General features: G+C 47.0%; 1 protein-coding gene across 1 annotated transcript in view; it reads right to left on the reverse strand.

Moving 5' to 3' along the window:
- Positions 1–20860, reverse strand: part of LOC137310100 (nuclear GTPase SLIP-GC-like) — a 177471-nt gene that overhangs the window by 133567 nt on the left and 23044 nt on the right. Inside the window, exons 3-4 of the mRNA XM_067978059.1 lie at positions 15187–15249; positions 9041–9145 (exon numbers count right to left, since the gene is read on the reverse strand). Coding sequence (XP_067834160.1) covers positions 9041–9145; positions 15187–15249 — 168 coding nt within the window. The remainder of the gene's footprint in view (positions 1–9040; positions 9146–15186; positions 15250–20860) is intronic.

Genomic DNA, 20860 nt, shown 5'->3' on the forward strand with positions numbered 1-20860 from the left:
ATCCCAGAAACACACCAATCAATGACCCAGAAACACACCAATCAATGACCCAGAAACGCACCAATCAATGACCCAGAAACACACCAATCAATGACCCAGAAACACACCAATCAATGACCCAGAAACACACCAATCAATATCCCAGAAACGCACCAATCAATGACCCAGAAACACACCAATCAATGACCCAGAAACACACCAATCAATGACCCAGAAACAGACCAAACAATATCCCAGAAACACACCAATCAATGACCCAGAAACACACCAATCAACGACCCAGTAACACACCAATCAATGACCCAGAAACACACCAATCAATGACCCAGTAACACACCAATCAACGACCCAGAGACACACCAATCAATGACCCAGAAACACACCAATCAATGACCCAGTAACACACCAATCAATGAACCAGAAACACACCAATCAACGTCCCAGTAACACACCAATCAATACCCCAGTAACAGACCAATCACTATCTCAGTAACACACCAATCACTATCCCAGTAACACGCCAATCAATACGCCAATAAGGCACCAATCAATATCTCCGTACACACCAATCAATATCCCGGTAACACGCCAACCACTATCCCGATAACTCACCAAACAATATTCCAGAAACAAACCAATCAATGACCCAGAAACACACCAATCAATGACCCAGAAACACACCAATCAATGACCCAGAAACACACCAATCAATGACCCAGAAACAAACCAATCAATGACCCAGAAACACACCAATCAATGACCCAGAAACACACCAATCAATGACCCAGAAACACACCAATCAATGACCCAGAAACACAACAATCAATGACCCAGAAACACACCAATCAATGACCCAGAAACGCACCAAGCAATACCCCTGTAACGCGCCAATCAATAACCCGGTAACACAACAATCAATATCTCCGTAACACGCCAACCAATACCCCGGTAACACCCCAATCAATATCCCAGGAACACAACAATCAATATCCCAGTAACACAAAAATCAATATCCCAGAAACTCACCAATCAACGACCCAGAAACAGACCAATCAACGACCCAGAAACACACCAATCAATGACCCAGAAACACACCAATCAATGACCCAGAAAGACACCAGTCAATGACCCAGAAAGACACCAATCAATGTCCCAGTAACACACCAATCAATGACCCAGAAACACACCAATCAATGACCCAGAAACACACCAATCAATGACCCAGAAACACACCAATCAATGACCCAGAAACACACCAATCAATGTCCCAGAAACACACCAATCAATGACCCAGAAACACACCAATCAATGTCCCAGAAACACACCAATCAATGTCCCAGAAACACACCAATCAATGTCCCAGTAACACACCAATCAATGTCCCAGAAACACACCAATCAATGTCCCAGAAACACACCAATCAATGTCCCAGAAACACACCAATCAATGTCCCAGAAACACACCAATCAATGTCCCAGAAACACACCAATCAATGTCCCAGAAACACACCAATCAATGACCCAGAAACACACCAATCAATGACCCAGAAACACACCAATCAATGTCCCAGAAACACACCAATCAATGTCCCAGAAACACACCAATCAATGACCCAGTAACACACCAATCAATGACCCAGAAACACACCAATCAATATCCCAGTAACACACCAATCAATGACCCAGTAACACACCAATCAATGTCCCAGAAACACACCAATCAATGACCCAGAAACACACCAATCAATGTCCCAGTAACACACCAATCAATGTCCCAGAAACACACCAATCAATGACCCAGTAACACACCAATCAATGTCCCCGTAACACACCAATCAATGTCCCAGAAACACACCAATCAATGACCCAGAAACACACCAATCAATGTCCCCATAACACACCAATCAATGTCCCAGAAACACACCAATCAATGACCCAGAAACACACCAATCAATGACCCAGTAACACACCAATCAATGACCCAGTAACACACCAATCAATGTCCCAGAAACACACCAATCAATGACCCAGAAACACACCAATCAATGACCCAGTAACACACCAATCAATGACCCAGTAACACACCAATCAATGTCCCAGAAACACACCAATCAATGACCCAGTAACACACCAATCAATGACCCAGAAACACACCAATCAATATCCCAGTAACACACCAATCAATACCAAAATAACGCATCAACCAATACCCCAGTAATACACCAATTAATACCCCAGTAACACGCCAACCACTATCCCGATAACACACGAAACAATATTCCAGAAACACACCAATCAATGACCCAGAAACACACCAATCAATGACCCAGAAACACACCAATCAATGACCCAGAAACACACCAATCAATGACCCAGAAACACACCAATCAATGACCCAGAAACACACCAATCAATGACCCAGAAACACACCAAGCAATATCCCCGTAATGCGCCTCTTAATATCCCGGTAATACACCAATCAATATCTCCGTAACACGCCAATAAATATCCCGGGAACACGCCAACCAATACCCCAGTAACACGCCAATCAATATCCCGGTAACACAACAATCAATGATCCAGAAACACACCAATCACTGACCCAGAAACAAACCAATCAATGACCCAGAAACACACCAATCAATGACCCAGAAACACACCAATCAATATCCAGTAACACACCAATCAATATCCCAGTAACACACCAATCAATATCCCAGTAACACACCAATCAATATCCCAGTAACACACCAATCAATATCTCCGTATAACAACAATCAATATCCCAGTCGCACACCAATCAATATCCGAGTCGCACACCAATCAATATCCCAGTAACACACCAATCAATACGCCAATAACGCACCAATCAATATCTCCGTACACACCAAACAATATCCCAGAAACACACCAATCAATGACCCAGAAACACACCAATCAATATCCAGTAACACACCAATCAATATCCCAGTAACACACCAATCAATATCCCAGTCGCACACCAATCAATATCCCAGTCGCACACCAATCAATGACCCAGTAACACACCAATCAATGACCCAGAAACACACCAGTCAATGACCCAGAAACACACCAATCAATGACCCAGAAACACACCAATCAATGACCCAGAAACACACCAATCAATGACCCAGAAACAAACCAATCAATGACCCAGAAACACACCAATCAATGACCCAGAAACACACCAATCAATGACCCAGAAACACACCAATCAATGACCCAGAAACACACCAATCAATATCCCAGAAACACACCAATCAATGACCCAGAAACACACCAATCAATGACCCAGAAACACACCAATCAATATCCCAGTTACAAACCAATCAATATCTCCGTAAAGCACCAATCAATATCTCCGTGACACACCAATCAATATCCCAGTAACACACCAATCAATATCGCTGCCACACCCCAACCAATACCCCAGTAACACATCAGTAATACCCCAGTAACATACAAACGAATACCCAAGTATGGCACCAATCAGTGTCCCGGTAACGCACCAATCAGTGTCCCTGTAACGCACCAATCAGTGTCCCGGTAACGCACCAATCAGTGTCCCGGTAACGCACCAATCAGTGTCCCGGTAACGCACCAATCAGTGTCCCGGTAACGCACCAGTCAATATCCCAGTAACACACCAATCAATGACCCAGAAACACACCAATCAATGACCCAGAAACACACCAATCAATGACCCAGAAACACACCAATCAATGACCCAGAAACACACCAATCAATGACCCAGAAACACACCAATCAATGACCCAGAAACACACCAATCAATGACCCAGAAACACACCAATCAATGACCCAGAAACACACCAATCAATGACCCAGAAACACACCAATCAATGACCCAGAAACACACCAATCAATGACCCAGAAACACACCAATCAATGACCCAGAAACACACCAATCAATGACCCAGAAACACACCAATCAATGACCCAGAAACACACCAATCAATGACCCAGAAACACACCAATCAATGACCCAGAAACACACCAATCAATGACCCAGAAACACACCAATCAATGACCCAGAAACAAACCAATCAATGACCCAGAAACACAGCAATCAATATCCCAGTAACACACTAATCAATACCCCAGTAGCACAACAATCAATACGCCAATAACGCACCAATCAATATCTCCGTACACACCAATCAATATCCCAGTAACACGCCAACCACTATCCCGATAACACACCAAACAATAGCCCAGTAACACACCAATCAATGACCCAGAAACACACCAATCAATATTCCAGTAACACACTAATCAATATGCCAATAACACACCAATGAATATCTCCGTATAACAGCAATCAATGTCCCAGTAACACACGAATCAATACCCCAGTAACACACCAATCACTATCCCAGTAACACACCAATCAATACGCCAACAACGCACCAATCAATATCTCCGTACACACCAATCAATATCTAAGTAATACACCAATCAATGTCCCAGTAACACACCAATTAATGACCCAGAAACACACCAATCAATATACCAGTAACACACCAATCAATATCCCAGTTACAAACCAATCAATATCTCCGTAAAGCACCAATCAATATCTCCGTGACACACCAATCATTATTCCAGTAACACACCAATCAATATCACTGCCACACTCCAACCAATACCCCAGTAACACATCAGTAATACCCCAGTAACATACCAACGAATACCCCAGTATGGCACCAATCAGTGTCCCGGTAACGCACCAATCAGTGTCCCTGTAACGCACCAATCAGTGTCCCTGTAACGCACCAATCAGTGTCCCGGTAACGCACCAATCAGTGTCCCGGTAACGCACCAATCAATGTCCCGGTAATGCATCAATCAATATCTCAGTAACGCTCCAATCAATATCCAGTAACACACCAATCAATATCCCAGTAACACACCAATCAATATCCCAGTAACACACCAGTCAATATCCCAGTAACACACCAATCAATATCCCAGTAACACACAAATCAATATCCCAGTAACACACCAATCAATATCCCAGTAACACACCAGTCAATATCCCAGTAACACACCAGTCAATATCCCAGTAACACACCAATCAATATCCCAGTAACACACAAATCAATATCCCAGTAACACACCAATCAATATCCCAGTAACACACCAATCAATATCCCAGTAACACACCAGTCAATATCCCAGTAACACACCAATCAATATCCCAGGAACACACCAGTCAATATCTCCGTAACACACCAATCAATGTCCCGGTAACACACCAATCAATGTCCCGGTAACACACCAATCAATATCTCGGTAACACACCAATCAATATCTCCGTAACACACCAATCTATATTCTCCGTAACACACCAATCAATATCTCGGTAACACACCAATCAATATCTCCGTAACACACCAATCTATATTCTCCGTAACACACCAATCAATATCCCAGTAACACACCAATCAATATCCCAGTAACACACCTGTCAATATCTCCGTAACACACCGATCAATATCCCGGTAACACACCGATCAATGTCCCGGTAACACACCGATCAATGTCCCGGTATCACACCAATCAATGTCCCGGTAACACACCAATCAATGTCCCGGTAACACACCAATCAATATCCCAGTAACACACCAATCAATGACCCAGAAACACACCAATCAATGACCCAGAAACACACCAATCAATATCCCAGTAACACACCAATCAATGACCCAGAAACACACCAATCAATGACCCAGAAACACACCAATCAATGACCCAGAAACACACCAATCAATGACCCAGAAACACACCAATCAATGACCCAGAAACACACCAATGACCCAGAAACACACCAATCAATATCCCAGCAACACACCAATCAATGACCCAGCAACACACCAATCAATGACCCAGAAACACACCGATCAATGTCCCGGTAACACACCAATCAATATCCCAGAAACACACCAATCAATGACCCAGAAACACACCAATCAATGACCCAGAAACACACCGATCAATGTCCCAGAAACACACCAATCAATGACCCAGAAACACACCAATCAATGACCCGGAAATACACCAATCAATGACCCAGTAACACACTAATCAACATGCCAATAACACAACAATGAATATCTCCGTATAACAACAATCAACGTCCCAGTAACACACGAATCAATACCCCAGTAACACACCAATCACTATCCCAGTAACACACCAATCAATACCCCAGTAACACACCAATCAATACGCCAACAACGCACCAATCAATATCTCCGTACACACCAATCAATATCTCCGTACACACCAATCAATATCCCAGTAACACGCCAACCAATACCCGGATAACACACCAAACAATAGCCCAGTAACACACCAATCAATGACCCAGAAACACACCAATCAATATTCCAGTAACACACTAATCAATATGCCAATAACACAACAATGAATATCTCCGTAAAACAACAATGTCCCAGTAACACACGAATCAATACCCCAGTAACACACCAATCACTACCCCAGTAGCACACCAATCAATACGCCAACAACGCACCAATCAATATCTCCGTACACACCAATCAATATCTCGGTAACACACGAATCAATGTCCCAGTAACACACCAATTAATGACCCAGAAACACACCAATCAATGACCCAGAAACACACCAATCAATGACCCAGAAACACACCAATGACCCAGAAACAAACCAATCAATGACCCAGAAACACACCAATCAATATCCCAGCAACACACCAATCAATGTCCCAGTAACGCACCAATCAATATCCCAGCAACACACCAATCAATATCCCAGTAACACACCAATCAATGTCCCAGTAACACACCAATCAATGTCCCACTAACACACCAATCAATATCCCACTAACACACCAATCAATGACCCACTAACACACCAATCAATGTCCCAGTAACACACCAATCAATGACCCAGAAACACACCAATCAATGACCCAGAAACACACCAATCAATATCCCAGCAACACACCAATCAATATCCCAGTAACACACCAATCAATGTCCCGGTAACACACCAATCAATATCCAAGAAACACATCAATCAATATGGGAACATAGGAACATAGGAACAGGAGTAGGCCATTCAGCCCCTCGTGCCTGCTCCGCCATTTGATAAGATCATGGCTGATCTGTGATCTAACTCCATATACCTGCCTTTGGCCCATATCCCTTAATACCTTTGGTTGCCAAAAAGCTATCTATCTCAGATTTAAATTTAGCAATTGAGCTAGTATCAATTGCCGTTTGTGGAAGAGAGTTCCAAACTTCTACCACCCTTTGTGTGTAGAAATGTTTTCTAATCTCACTCCTGAAAGGTCTGGCTCTAATTTTTAGACTGTGCCCCCTACTCCTAAAATCCCCAACCAGCGGAAATAGTTTCTCTCTATCCACCCTATCCGTTCCCCTTAATATCTTATAAACTTCGATCAGATCACCCCTTAACCTTCGAAACTCCAGAGAATACAACCCCAATTTGTGTAATCTCTCCTCCTAACATAACCCTTGAAGTCCAGGTATCATTCTAGTAAACCTACGCTGCACTCCCTCCAAGGCCAATATGTCCTTCCGAAGGTGCGGTGCCCAGAACTGCTCACAGTACTCCAGGTGCGGTCTAACCAGGGTTTTGTACAGCTGCAGCATAACTTCTGCCCCGTTGTACTCCAGTCCTCTGGATATAAAGGCCAGCATTCCATTAGCCTTATTGATTATTTTCTGCACCTGTTCATGACACTTCAATGATCGATGTACCTGAACCCCGAAGTCCCTTTGGACATCCACTGTTTTTTAACTTTTTACCATTTAGAAAGTTCTATCCTTTTTTGATCCAAAGTGGATGACCTCACATTTGTTTACATTGAATTCCATTTGCCACAGTTTTGCCCATTCACTTAATCTATCAATATCCCTTTGTAATTTTATGTTTTCATCTACACTGCTTACAATGCCAAGAAACACATCAATCAAGATCCACCAACACATCAATCAAGATCCCAATAACACACCAATCGATCATGAAATTTTACACCAATCAATACCCCAGTAACACACCAATCTGTATCCCAGCATCGCATCAATCTGTATCTCCGTAACACACCAATCAATATCTCCATAACACACCAATCAATATCCCAGTAACACTCCAATCAATATCCCAGTAACACTCCAATCACTATCCCAGTTACACACCAATCACTATCCCAGTAACACACCAATCACTATCCCAGTAACACACCAATCAATATCCCAGTAACACTCCAATCAATATCCCAGTAACACTCCAATCAATATCCCAGTAACACTCCAATCAATATCCCAGTAACACACCAATCAATATCCCAGTAACACACAAATCAATATCCCAGTAACACTCCAATCAATATCCCAGTAACACTCCAATCAATATCCCAGTAACACTCCAATCAATATCCCAGTAACACTCCAATCAATATCCCAGTAACACACCAATCAATATCCCAGTAACACACCAATCAATATCCCAGTAACACTCCAATCAATATCCCAGTAACACTCCAATCAATATCCCAGTAACACACCAATCAATATCCCAGTAACACTCCAATCAATATCCCAGTAACACTCCAATCAATATCCCAGTAACACTCCAATCAATATCTCCGTAACACACCAATCAGTATCCCAGTAACACTCCAATCAATATCCCAGTAACACTCCAATCAATATCCCAGTAACACTCCAATCAATATCCCAGTAACACACCAATCAATATCCCAGTAACACTCCAATCAATATCCCAGTAACACTCCAATCAATATCTCCGTAACACACCAATCAGTATCTCGGTAACACACCAACCACTGATGAAGAAGTGTATTAATCATTGTGATTGGATAGTTTTACGACTAACTGGAACTCCCCGTTTCATAACGATGAGAAGTCCACTATCCCAGCCTCCTCCCCCGCTTGTGGTAGTTAAAGTGCCCAAAATATTATACTCACAGTTTTGCCACAATTTATAATCTTCTTCTGGCATATCAGGGCTAAAGGCTGGTTCTTTGCGCTTCTTCCGCCCTGTAAATTCAGCTGACAAGTTTCTCTTGGTTCCTTGGAAAGTTAATGTTGACAAAATTTACGATTTCATTGTCATCCATTGTCTTCATCATCCAATATTATCATCATCCATTATCATTATCCTATATCATCAAATGGTATCAAATTTATCAAACAATAATATGCATAACTCATAATACAGACAGAGAATACACGAGAAGTTATAAAACAGACTGATGAGACGCAGACCGACGATGCGCAGAGAAGCTGTGCAGGGACGGCTGGAGATGCTTCTCGCTGCCTTTTCTGGGACTCCTTTCTTGAGGGCCAAAAAAATGGGTTTCTCACTGTTTCACTATGCAAGGATCTTGGTTTGATTTTTATTAAAACCTTACTATTAAGTTAAATTTAGCTCACAGGGGAGTAAAATGTTCCACAGCAGCCCACAGTCATGGGGGAGATTGTGTATCAAAGCTGGATGGGCCATTTTATGCCATGTTGCTTCCCACATACGATTCCAACTTGATACAATCAGATTCATTAATTCAGCCTGAACAGGAGATTGGGTGATTATACTGATGTGGCTTCCTCCCAATGAGCCAACTGGACAAACTGGCCTCGAAACTCAATGGTGCCACACCCGTTTTTCAGGCACTAAATTGGTGCCTAAGTCTCCAATATGGCAGGCAGGAAACGCACGCTCATTACGAGCCGGAAATGCACTGCCCGTCAAATTGGTGAGGGCAAAAATATCGTCGTCCAGGGCCTGTGCCTGAAACAGGTGTTAGGCCCTTTGCATATGCAAATAAGGGGCCTAACGCCAGTTTGAGGCCCCCACTCCAGGTTTGGTTTGCCCTGAAGAAGCCAGCACGGCTGCACTCAGGAAAACCAGGTCTACATGTGGCCTAACAAGCTGCAGGCCGCCATCAACAAGGTAAGTGTTTCAAATAAACATAACTGACTGTGAAATCGAGATGTGCAGGAGTACTCCTCCTGACCCCACGTTAAAACCACAGGCCGCTGCAGGCCATTGCTCTCTCCTCCCCACTCCAATCAGGACCTCAACACCCTTTACGATCGGTGCCGCCCACTGCCACCTTCCCACCCTCCCCACTCCACCCACCGCCACCCACAATCCCTCCCCCACCCCATTCCTCCCTCCCACCGTCCACCGCCACCCTCCCTCCATCACACTCCCTCCCTCCACCCTTCCTCCCTCCGCCCACTGCCACCTTCCCACCCTCCCCACTCCACCCACCGCCACCCACAATCCCTCCCCCACCCCATTCCTCCCTCCCACCGTCCACTGCCACCCTCCCTCCATCACACTCCCTCCCTCCGACCTCCACCCTTCCTCCCTCCGCCCACTGCCACCTTCCCACCCTCCCCACTCCACCCACCGCCACCCACAATCCCTCCCCCACCCCATTCCTCCCTCCCACCGTCCACTGCCACCCTCCCTCCATCACACTCCCTCCCTCCTACCCCCACCCTTCCTCCCTCCGCCCACTGCCACCTTCCCACCCTCCCCACTCCACCCACCGCCACCCACAATCCCTCCCCCACCCCATTCCTCCCTCCCACCGTCCACTGCCACCCTCCCTCCATCACACTCCCTCCCTCCTACCCCCACCCTTCCTCCCTCCGCCCACTGCCACCTTCCCACCCTCCCCACTCCACCCACCGCCACCCACAATCCCTCCCCCACCCCATTCCTCCCTCCCACCATCCACCGCCACCCTCCCTCCATCACACTCCCTCCCTCCACCCTTCCTCCCTCCACCCACTGCCACCTTCTCACCCTCCCCACTCCACCCACCGCCACCCACAATCCATCCCCCACCCCATTCCTCCCTCCCTCCATCACACTCCCTCCCTCCATCACACTCCCTCCCTCCACCCTTCCTCCCTCCGCCCACTGCCACCTTCCCACCCTCCCCACTCCTCCCACCGCCACCCACAATCCCTCCCCCACCCCATTCCTCCCTCCCACCGTCCACTGCCACCCTCCCTCCATCACACTCCCTCCCTCCTACCTCCACCCTCCCTCCCTCCGCCCACCGCCAACATCCACCCGATTGTAAAGGGTAAATCATGTCTAACGAACCTAGTTGAATTTTTAAAGGATGCAACATGGTAGATAAGGGAGTGTCTATGGATGTTAGTTATATGGACTTCCAGAAGGCATTCAATAAGGTTCCACATAAGAAACTGTTAACAAAAATGGGAACACATTGAATTGGAGGCAACCTATTGGCTTGGGTAGGGAATTGGTTAGGAGGCAGGAGACAGAGAGTGGGGATAACGGGTATGTATTCAAATAGGCAGGATGTGACTAGTGGTGACCCCCAGGGATCTGTCCTGGGGCCTCACCGTTTCACTATATTTATAAATAACTTGGATGAAGGAATCAAGAGACGTATAACCAAATTTGCAGCCGACTCTGAGTTAGGAGGCAAAGTAAATAGTGTAGATGGGAGCAGAAAGTTGCAAAGGGACATTGATAGATTCAGTGAGTGGGCAAAACTGCAGCAGATGGAGTTCAACATGGGGAAGTGTGAGGTCATCCACTTTGGACCGAAGAAAGATAAATCAGGGTATTTTCTAAATGGGGAGAAGCTCGGAACTGTGGAGGAGCAGAGAAATTTAGGGGTCCAAGTACAGAAATCACTCAAAACTTGTGGACAGGTACAGAAAATCATTAAAAAGGCTATGGAATGTGCAAAGCTCTATTTAAACCCCATCTGGAGATGCTGCGTTCAGTTCTGGGCACCGCACCTCAGGAAGGATATATTCGCCTTGGAGGGGTGCAGCGCAGATTCACTGGGACTGATGATACTGGGATTAAATTATGAGGATAGGTTGCATCGACTTGGCTTGTATTCCTTTAAATATAGAAGATCATGGGGTGATCTAATTGAGGTGTTTAAGATGATTAAACAATTTGATAGTGTAGATAGAGAGAAATTATTTCCCCTGGTGGGAGAGTCCAGAACAAGGGGGCATAACCTTAATATTAGAGCTCGACCATTTAGGGGTGATGTCAAGAAGCATTTCTTTACATCAAGGGGAGTGGAAATCTGGAACGCTCTCCCCCAAAAAGCCGTTGAGGCCGGGGGTCAATTGAAAATTTCAAAATTGAGATTGGTAGATTTTTGTAGGGTAAAGGTATTAAGGGTTATGGAATCAAGGTGGGTAAATGGAGTTAAGATACAGATCAGCCATGATCTAATTGAATGGCGGAACAGGCTCGAGGGGCTAAATGGCCTCCTGCTGTTCCTGTGTTCCTTCTTTGCTCTCCTTCCCGATCACCCCCTCTAGCCAATCGATCCCCTCTAGCTGATTGCCCATCCTGTACAATTGACCCACCCCTTCCCGGTCGCCCCCTTTAAGGACTTGCCCCAGTGTCACTGCTGGCGATGTAGCAGCATGATCTTCGAGGCCTCACGCCCAGTGATCTGACTGATGGCCGTAGCTCGCTGGCTCGGTGAACATGAGGCTCCAGGCCCAATATTAGGTGCTCCTCGGGCCTCTCCATTCAGACGGAGCAATTTCTAGGCCACTGTGTTGAGATGGTCCCATTCATTTGTGAACAGCAGGAGATAGTTTCTCAGGGGCCCCTAAATGGTGTGTGCGGTGGGGGGGTGGGCAGTAGCGACTGGTCCATTCCCAGACAGGGGGAGGGTCAGAGGTCAGGCAGCTGGTTTCCTGTGCAGGCAGGGAGCACCAGGGATAAAGGATAGGGCCAATCGAGTTCAAAGTGTGTGTGTTAGTCCACTAACAGGGACAGTGTGGAGTGCATTGTTCTTTCATATGTTGCTGGAAGTGTTACGAAATAAGTCAAAATTGAGGATTTGCTACTCTGTTCAGTCACGAGTAATCTGTAAAATTAAGCAGCCTCTTGATTATTCATTGGTCCGATCTCACGAAAGTATTAATCAGTCTGCCTTTTGGAAGTCATGAGAAGCAGACACGAGGGAACATGTGAAATGACAGTGTCCAGTTCCTTTAACATGGGGCTTTATGATTACGGCCCTGGGTCATGCTATCGTCTGACGAGATATAGGGCAGTAAAGAGTTTGTTCAGTATTGCGGTAATAAGTATGTACTTTACCCGGTGACCTGTGCAATCCTTTATTGCTGGTTAATGAATATTGTACAGAACGTGTGGATGGAAACCATTGTTCCCTCTAAGCTGCAAGCATGCGTGACTGCGCAGCAGTCTGTTGTGGGCCACGCACTTAAACATTCCGTCCGTGCACCAAGAAAGTGCTTTCAGCCCCCCTCCCGCACGCTGGACGGACCCCGGGCCCCCCTCCCTCACGCTGGCTGGACCCCGGGCCCCTCTCCCACACACTGGCCGGACCCCGGGCCCCTCTCCCACATACTGGCCGGACCCCGGGCCCCTCTCCCACACACTGGCCGGACCCCGGGCCCCCTTCCCACACACTGGCCGGACGCCGGGCCCCTCTCCCACACACTGGCCGGACCCCGGGCCCCCTTCCCACACACTGGCCGGACCCCGGGCCCCCCTCCCTCACGCTGGCTGGACCCCGGGCCCCCTTCCCACACACTGGCCGGACGCCGGGCCCCCCTCCCACACACTGGCCGGACCCCGGGCCCCCTTCCCACACACTGGCCGGACCCCGGGCTCCTCTCCCACACGCTGGCTGGACCCCGGGCCACTCTCCCACGCGCTGGCCGGACCCCGGGCCCCTCTCCCACACGCTGGCCGGACCCCGGGCTCCTCTCCCACACACTGGCCGGACCCCGGGCCCCTCTCCCACCTGCTGGCTTTTCCCCGGGCCCCCTTCCCACACACTGGCTGGACCCCGGGCCCCTCTCCCACACACTGGCCGGACCCCGGGCCCCTCTCCCACACACTGGCCGGACCCCGGGCCCCTCTCCCACACACTGGCCGGACCCCGGGCCCCTCTCCCACACGCTGGCTGGACCCCAGGCCCCTCTCCCACGCGCCAGCCGGACCCCAGGCCACAGGCCCTCCTCCAGCTCTGCCTCCCTTGTCCCCAGTGCTCCAGCCCCAGGTAGGCTGCTCTGCCTCTGGTGCTCGGGAGTGTCTGAGTGTCCAATCCCACGGCTCGGGCCCCAGCCGCCGAATAGTTTATCGCGTTGTTAGGAAATGCAGTCAGCGAGCAGCTGATTGGCTGTGTGGAAACCAGACCAGGAAGTGAAATGAAACAGATGTGTTTGTCAGCGGCCAATCAGAGACCAGGCACCTCCGCCCAATCAGAGACCAGGCACCTCCGCCCAATCAGAGACCAGCAGCCCATACATGGAAGCAGCCAGAACTAATGAGACCTGTAACCTGTACAATTGGAATGCAATAATTTGTTAAACCTCGCTGAGGAGTCAATGGAGGGCGTGGGAAGGGGAGAGTTTTAATTAAACTGTTCCCGATTCCCAAATTCACACGGACTGATTTGACAGCTGTTTTGTATTTCTGACTCAATTTAAAAATTCTGATTGCACACGGTTTATTTCTGTTTGAATCATTAAGCTGATTCAGCCAAAAGCTGACTGGAATCGTTCCCATCAGGTAATTTTTAATAAAATATAACGAGACTGGTCTGCTCAATCCTGGTGCAATTTAAGAAACCCATTTCATAAACTATATTAATTTATCAGCCAATATAACATTAAATTGTTACAATTATCCATTATTTTGTACATTTCTTCTGTTTGTTATTTACCCTGAATAATGTTTTCTAAGATGTCTGTTTAAAGTTGTGATTTTTTACGGTGGCACACACCCTTTATATCTGTTCACAAACCCAAATTCACTCCACACATGGCCGAAAAAAATTTGAGGGAACCTTGGTGAAAACTGTGGATTCGAGCTTACTGCTGCTGTGAGTACACAGGACAGGGGCAGAGGACGGCTCCAGCATTCTGGGACACTGGCTCATCACTCCCCCAATCTGCTGTTACCAGTTCTGCTCCTCCCCTTTAATGAGCATCACATGACTGCGTACTTTCCTGGCCTGTCTGTAGACCGTCTCATTTCATTATCATGTTTGCATATTGTTCATACAAAAAATGAAACAGAAACGTTGATAAAAGTGTTTGAGACCGACCTTTGGGTGTACCACTGCGGCTGGTTGCCCCACAGTTATCGGACTCCCCTCTGCAGGCCGAAGCTGAAAGACAACAGTTTGAATTCATAAATGGAGAGGACAAGACCATTTCTTTCATAAACATCTCCGGCAAACAACAGAGAGGCTGCTGGGAGCCGAGGCCTGTCGCAAAACCAAGTCTAATGTCAAAAACACGCCAAAGATGGCGGCCCCTGGCAGGACAGAATCCACAGGCTGAATTTAAACAAGAAATTAGCTGAATGTCTATCTCAAGTTTTCAAAAATGCAAGAAATGTATTTTTTGCCCGAGTACTCAAAGAAGGGCCCGTTGTGACAGCTTTCCCTGCAGAATTTCTTCAAGTCGGAACTGCGAGACGATAAAAGACCAATGTTCCTCTAGTTCTCCTTCTACCATGCTGATAGTCACATGATACAACAATGATGGAGCTGTTGACCAATGATAGCAATCATTAGCCCCGATTTTAAATGGGGGCAGGTACGGTTTGCACGAGCCCTGAAGCAGGAGGTCACAGACGGGGACCCACGGGATTGGTCTCCGGCAGTTAGGTAAGTGGTAAGATGGGGGGGTCGGGTGACAAAAGCGATTGGGGGAGTGGGGAGTAAGCCCGGGACAAGGGAGGCCCAAGGTTTCCTTGTTTGACCCGGAGGAACACTCCTGGTCTACAATCCCTCTCCCGACAGGTCTGGCCGGGGTGGGGGGGAAGCCGTCACTGCTCCACCGCTCAGGCATCCGACTAAAATATCAGGTCAGGCCCCAATCTGCAAAGGACCCCACAGCTTGGGACGGGTGTCCTCCTCGTCTGCTCAAAAGAGTAGGTTAAGATCGGGACACAGCAGGAAGGCAGTGTGATCGGAGAGGGCAAGTTGTTCCACTCATTTTAACTGCTCCCCGACCCGGTTTCCACCAGACGAGTGAGTTAGAATCATAGAAGTTTACAACATGGAAACAGGCCCTTCGGCCCAACATGTCCATGTCGCCCAGTTTATACCACTAAGCTAGTCCCAATTGCCTGCACTTGGCCCATATCCCTCTATACCCATCTTACCCATGTAACTGTCCAAATGCTTTTTAAAAGACAAAATTGTACCCGCCTCTACTACTGCCTCTGGCAGCTCGTTCCAGACACTCACCACCCTTTGAGTGAAAAAATTGCCCCTCTGGACCCTTTTGTATCTCTCCCCTCTCACCTTAAATCTATGCCCCCTCGTTACAGACTCCCCTACTTTGGGAAAAGATTTTGACTATCTACCTTATCTATGCCCCTCATTATTTTATAGACTTCTATAAGATCACCCCGAAACCTCCTACTCTCCAGGGAAAAAAGTCCCAGTCTGTCTAACCTCTCCCTGTAAGTCAAACCATCAAGTCCCGGTAGCATCCTAGTAAATCTTTTCTGCACTCTTTCTAGTTTAATAATATCCTTTCTATAATAGGGTGACCAGAACTGTACACAGTATTCCAAGTGTGGCCTTACTAATGTCTTGTACAACTTCAACAAGACATCCCAACTCCTGTATTCAATGTTCTGACCAATGAAACCAAGCATGCTGAATGCCTTCTTCACCACCCTATCCACCTGTGACTCCACTTTCAAGGAGCTATGAACCTGTACTCCCAGATCTCTTTGTTCTATAACTCTCCCCAAAGCCCTACCATTAACGGAGTAGGTCCTGGCCCGATTCGATCTAACAAAATGCATCACCTCACATTTATCTAAATTAAACTCCATCTGCCATTCATCGGCCCACTGGCACAATTTATCAAGATCCCGTTGCAATCCTCGATAACCTTCTTCACTGTCCACAATGCCACCAATCTTGGTGTCATCTGCAAACTTACTAACTTCTCATCCAAATCATTAATATAAATAATAAATAACAGCGGACCCAGCACCGATCCCTGAGGCACACCGCTGGTCACAGGCCTCCAGTTTGAAAAACAACCCTCTACAACCACCCTCTGTCTTCTGTCGTAATTGGCTACCTCACCTTGGATCCCATGAGATTTAACCTTATGTAACAACCTATCATGCGGTACCTTGTCAAAGGCTTTGCTAAAGTCCATATAGACCACGTCTACTGCACAGCCCTCATCTATCTTCTTGGTTACCCCTTCAAAAAACTCAATCAAATTCGTGAGACATGATTTTCCTCTCACAAAACCATGCTGACTGTTCCTAATCAGTCCCTGCCTCTCCAAATGCCTGTAGATCCTGTCTCTCAGAATACCCTCTAACAACTTACCCACCACAGATGTCAGGCTCACCGGTCTCTGGTTCCCAGGCTTTTCCCTGCCACCCTTCTTAAACAAAGGCACAACATTTGCTACCCTCCAATCTTCAGGCACCTCACCTGTAGCGGTGGATGATTCAAATATCTCTGCTAGGGGACCCGCAATTTCCTCCCTAACCTCCCATAACGTCCTGGGATACATTCCATCAGGTCCTGGAGATTTATCTACCTTGATGCGCGTTAAGACTTCCAGCACCTCCCTCTCTGTAATATGTACACTCCTCAAGACATCACTATTTATTTCACCAAGTTCCCTAACATCCATGCCTTTCCCAACCGTAAATACCGATGTGAAATATTCATTCAGGATCTCACCCATCTCTTGTGGTTCCGCACATAGATGACCTTGTTGATCCTTAAGAGGCCCTACTCTCTCCCTAGTTACTCTTTTGCCCTTTATGTATTTGTAGAAGCTCTTTGGATTCTCCTTTGCCTTATCTGCCAAAGCAATCTCATGTCCCCTTTATGCCCTCCTGATTTCTCTCTTAACTCGACTCCGGCAATCTCTATACTCTTCAAGGGATCCACTTGATCCCAGCTGCCTATGCATGTCATATGCCTCCTTCTTCTTTTTGACTCGGGCCTCAATCTCCCGAGTCATCCAAGGTTCCCTACTTCTACCAGCCTTGCCCTTCACTTTATAGGGAATGTGCTTACCCTGAACCCTGGTTAACACACTTTTGAAAGCCTCCCACTTACCAGATGTCCCTTTGCCTGCCAACAGACTCTCCCAATCAACTTCTGAAAGTTCCTGTCTAATACCATCAAAATTGGCCTTTCCCCAATTTAGAATTTTAACTTTTGGGCCAGACCTATCCTTCTCCATAGCTATCTTAAAACTAATGGAATTATGATCACTGGTCCCAAAGTGATCCCTCACTAACACTTCTGTCACCTGCCCTTCCTTATTTCCCAAGAGGAGGTCAAGTTTTGCCCCCTCTCTAGTCGGGCCATCCACATACTGAATGAGAAATTCCTCCTGAATACACTCAACAAATTTCTCTCCATCCAAGCCCCTAATGCTATGGCTGTCCCAGTCAATGTTGGGAAAGTTAAAGTCCCCTACCATTACCACCCTATTTTTCTTGCAGCTGTCTGTAATCTCCTTACATATTTGCTCCTCAATTTCCCGTTGACTATTTGGGGGTCTGTAGTACAATCCTATCAAAGTGATCTCTTCCTTCTTATTTTTCAGTTCTACCCATATAGACTCAGTGGGTGAACCCTCGGATATATCCCCTCTCACTACTGCCGTGATGTTCTCCCTAATTAAGAACGCAACTCCCCCTCCTCTCTTACCTCCTGCTCTATCTTTCCAAAAGCATCTGTACCCTGGAACATTGAGCTGCCAGTCCTGCCCCTCCCTTAGCCATGTTTCAGTAATAGCTATAACATCCCAGTCCCATGTACCCATCCATGCCCTGAGTTCATCTGCCTTGCCCATCAGACTTCTTGTATTGAAATAAATGCAGTTTAATCTAGACTTCCCTTGGTCTTTGCCCTGCTTTCTCAGACCATCTGTCCGGTCATGTTAAATCGGTTAGTCTACAGACCCAGAAATAACACGAGGAAAACCGCAGTGGAGGAGAGCTTTGGGAACCATAGGTCCAAAGTGTCCCCTCCCAAGTGTTGACCGTGTATATGTTCCGCCTTCAGCTGTTCCACATCATTTTCATGTTCAGCAGCCTGAGAGTTATTCGAAGTGTAGCCGCCCCTCACAGTCCAAACTCTACATCGTCTTGTTTCTGCCCCTGCTGAGTGTGTGGATCAGCATTGAGAACAATCCCATCCGCAGCAAACTGCATATTGCAATTTACGGAGGATTCCACTACACCCTCCACAGGCCTGAGGTTTGATCGGCTAAAACAATAAATCAAAAGTATTTCGAGAATCGGGTAGAAAAGGGCAGAGGTCGGGCGAAGGTCAGAGACGGGTCAGAGGTTGGGCAGAGAAATCACACCGCCCGCCCAATGTCACGTGCAGGAGGCCCGATCCATTCTTGCGGTCGAGCCTCATTAAAATAAAATCAGCAAGTTGCCAGCGCTGAGCGAGCAATGACAGGGGGGGATCTCTTCAAAGGGGGATGGGATCATGCAATCCTGTAGGGTGAGGGGGCTGCAGAGGGACCGGCAGAGGGTGGGACGATTTTTGTGAGGCCAGGAGGAGCATTCACAGAAATCATTTCAAATCCTTTCCCATGCTGTTTGCGGAGTGGCCTCCCGTGGTCCCTTTAAGGAGCAGGTACAGCGCACGCCACTCGCTCTCCCACCAGAATCGCCTCGGGGGTCCTGATTTAAATATTGTGATGAGGCTCCTGCCTGCTTTGGCCGCCGAAATCGAGGCCCGCTCGAAAATCCCTTTGGGTGGGCTTCGAGTGGCAAGTGAGCAATAAGTTTCTTTTTACATTTTCATCTCACTACCGCCCTGATTTCAGCATCTTACAGGTGATAAGGAGACAAGAAACGTCCCCAGAGTGTTGGATAAACACGAGAGTACAGCCAGGAGGTGAAAGAAACATCCCCAGAGCTCCCAACAACCCTGCTCCAACAACATCCAAACTCCATGTGACCTGACCAGGGGACACTGAGAGTATGAGGGCAGTTTCACCCTCTGTCTAACCCGTGCTGTACCTGACCAGGGGACACTGAGAATATGAGGGCAGTTTCACCCTCTATCTAACCCGTGCTGTACCTGACCAGGGGACACTGAGAATATGAGGGCAGTTTCACCCTCTATCTAACCCGTGCTGTCCCTGACCAGGGGACACTTGATGCCAAGACTAGGTACCAATTGTAAATTGTTTTCATTGCCCAGCACGAACAACCTTCACTTCGATAAACACAAACGTTCACTGAATCAATAGTAATGAAGATTCTTTTTGTGCGGCTCATAAATTCCGTAATTTAAAAAAAGGGCCTTAGAAATCTGATAGAATCATAGAATCATAGAATGGTTACAGCACTGAAGGAGACCATTCGGTCCGTCGAGCCCGTGCCGGCTCTCTGCAAGAGCAATCCAACTAGTCCCACTCCCCTGCCCTTTCCCTGTAACCCTGCAAATTTTTTCCCTTCAAGTACTGATACAGTTCTCTTTTGAAGGCCATGATTGAAGCTGCCTCCTCCATCCCCTCGGGCAGTGCATTCCAGATCCTAAAAGTTTTTCCTCATGTCGCCTTTGGTTGTTTTGCCAATCATCTTAAATCTATGCCCTCTGGTTCTCGACCCATCTGCCAATGGGAACAGTTTCTCTCTATCTACTCTGTCTACATCCCTCATGATGTGGAGATGCCGGTGATGGACTGGGGTTGACAATTGTAAACAATTTTACAACACCAAGTTATAGTCCAACAATTTTATTTGAA

The sequence above is a fragment of the Heptranchias perlo genome, unplaced genomic scaffold (assembly GCF_035084215.1).
Source record: "Heptranchias perlo isolate sHepPer1 unplaced genomic scaffold, sHepPer1.hap1 HAP1_SCAFFOLD_216, whole genome shotgun sequence".
Lineage (NCBI taxonomy): Eukaryota > Metazoa > Chordata > Chondrichthyes > Hexanchiformes > Hexanchidae > Heptranchias > Heptranchias perlo.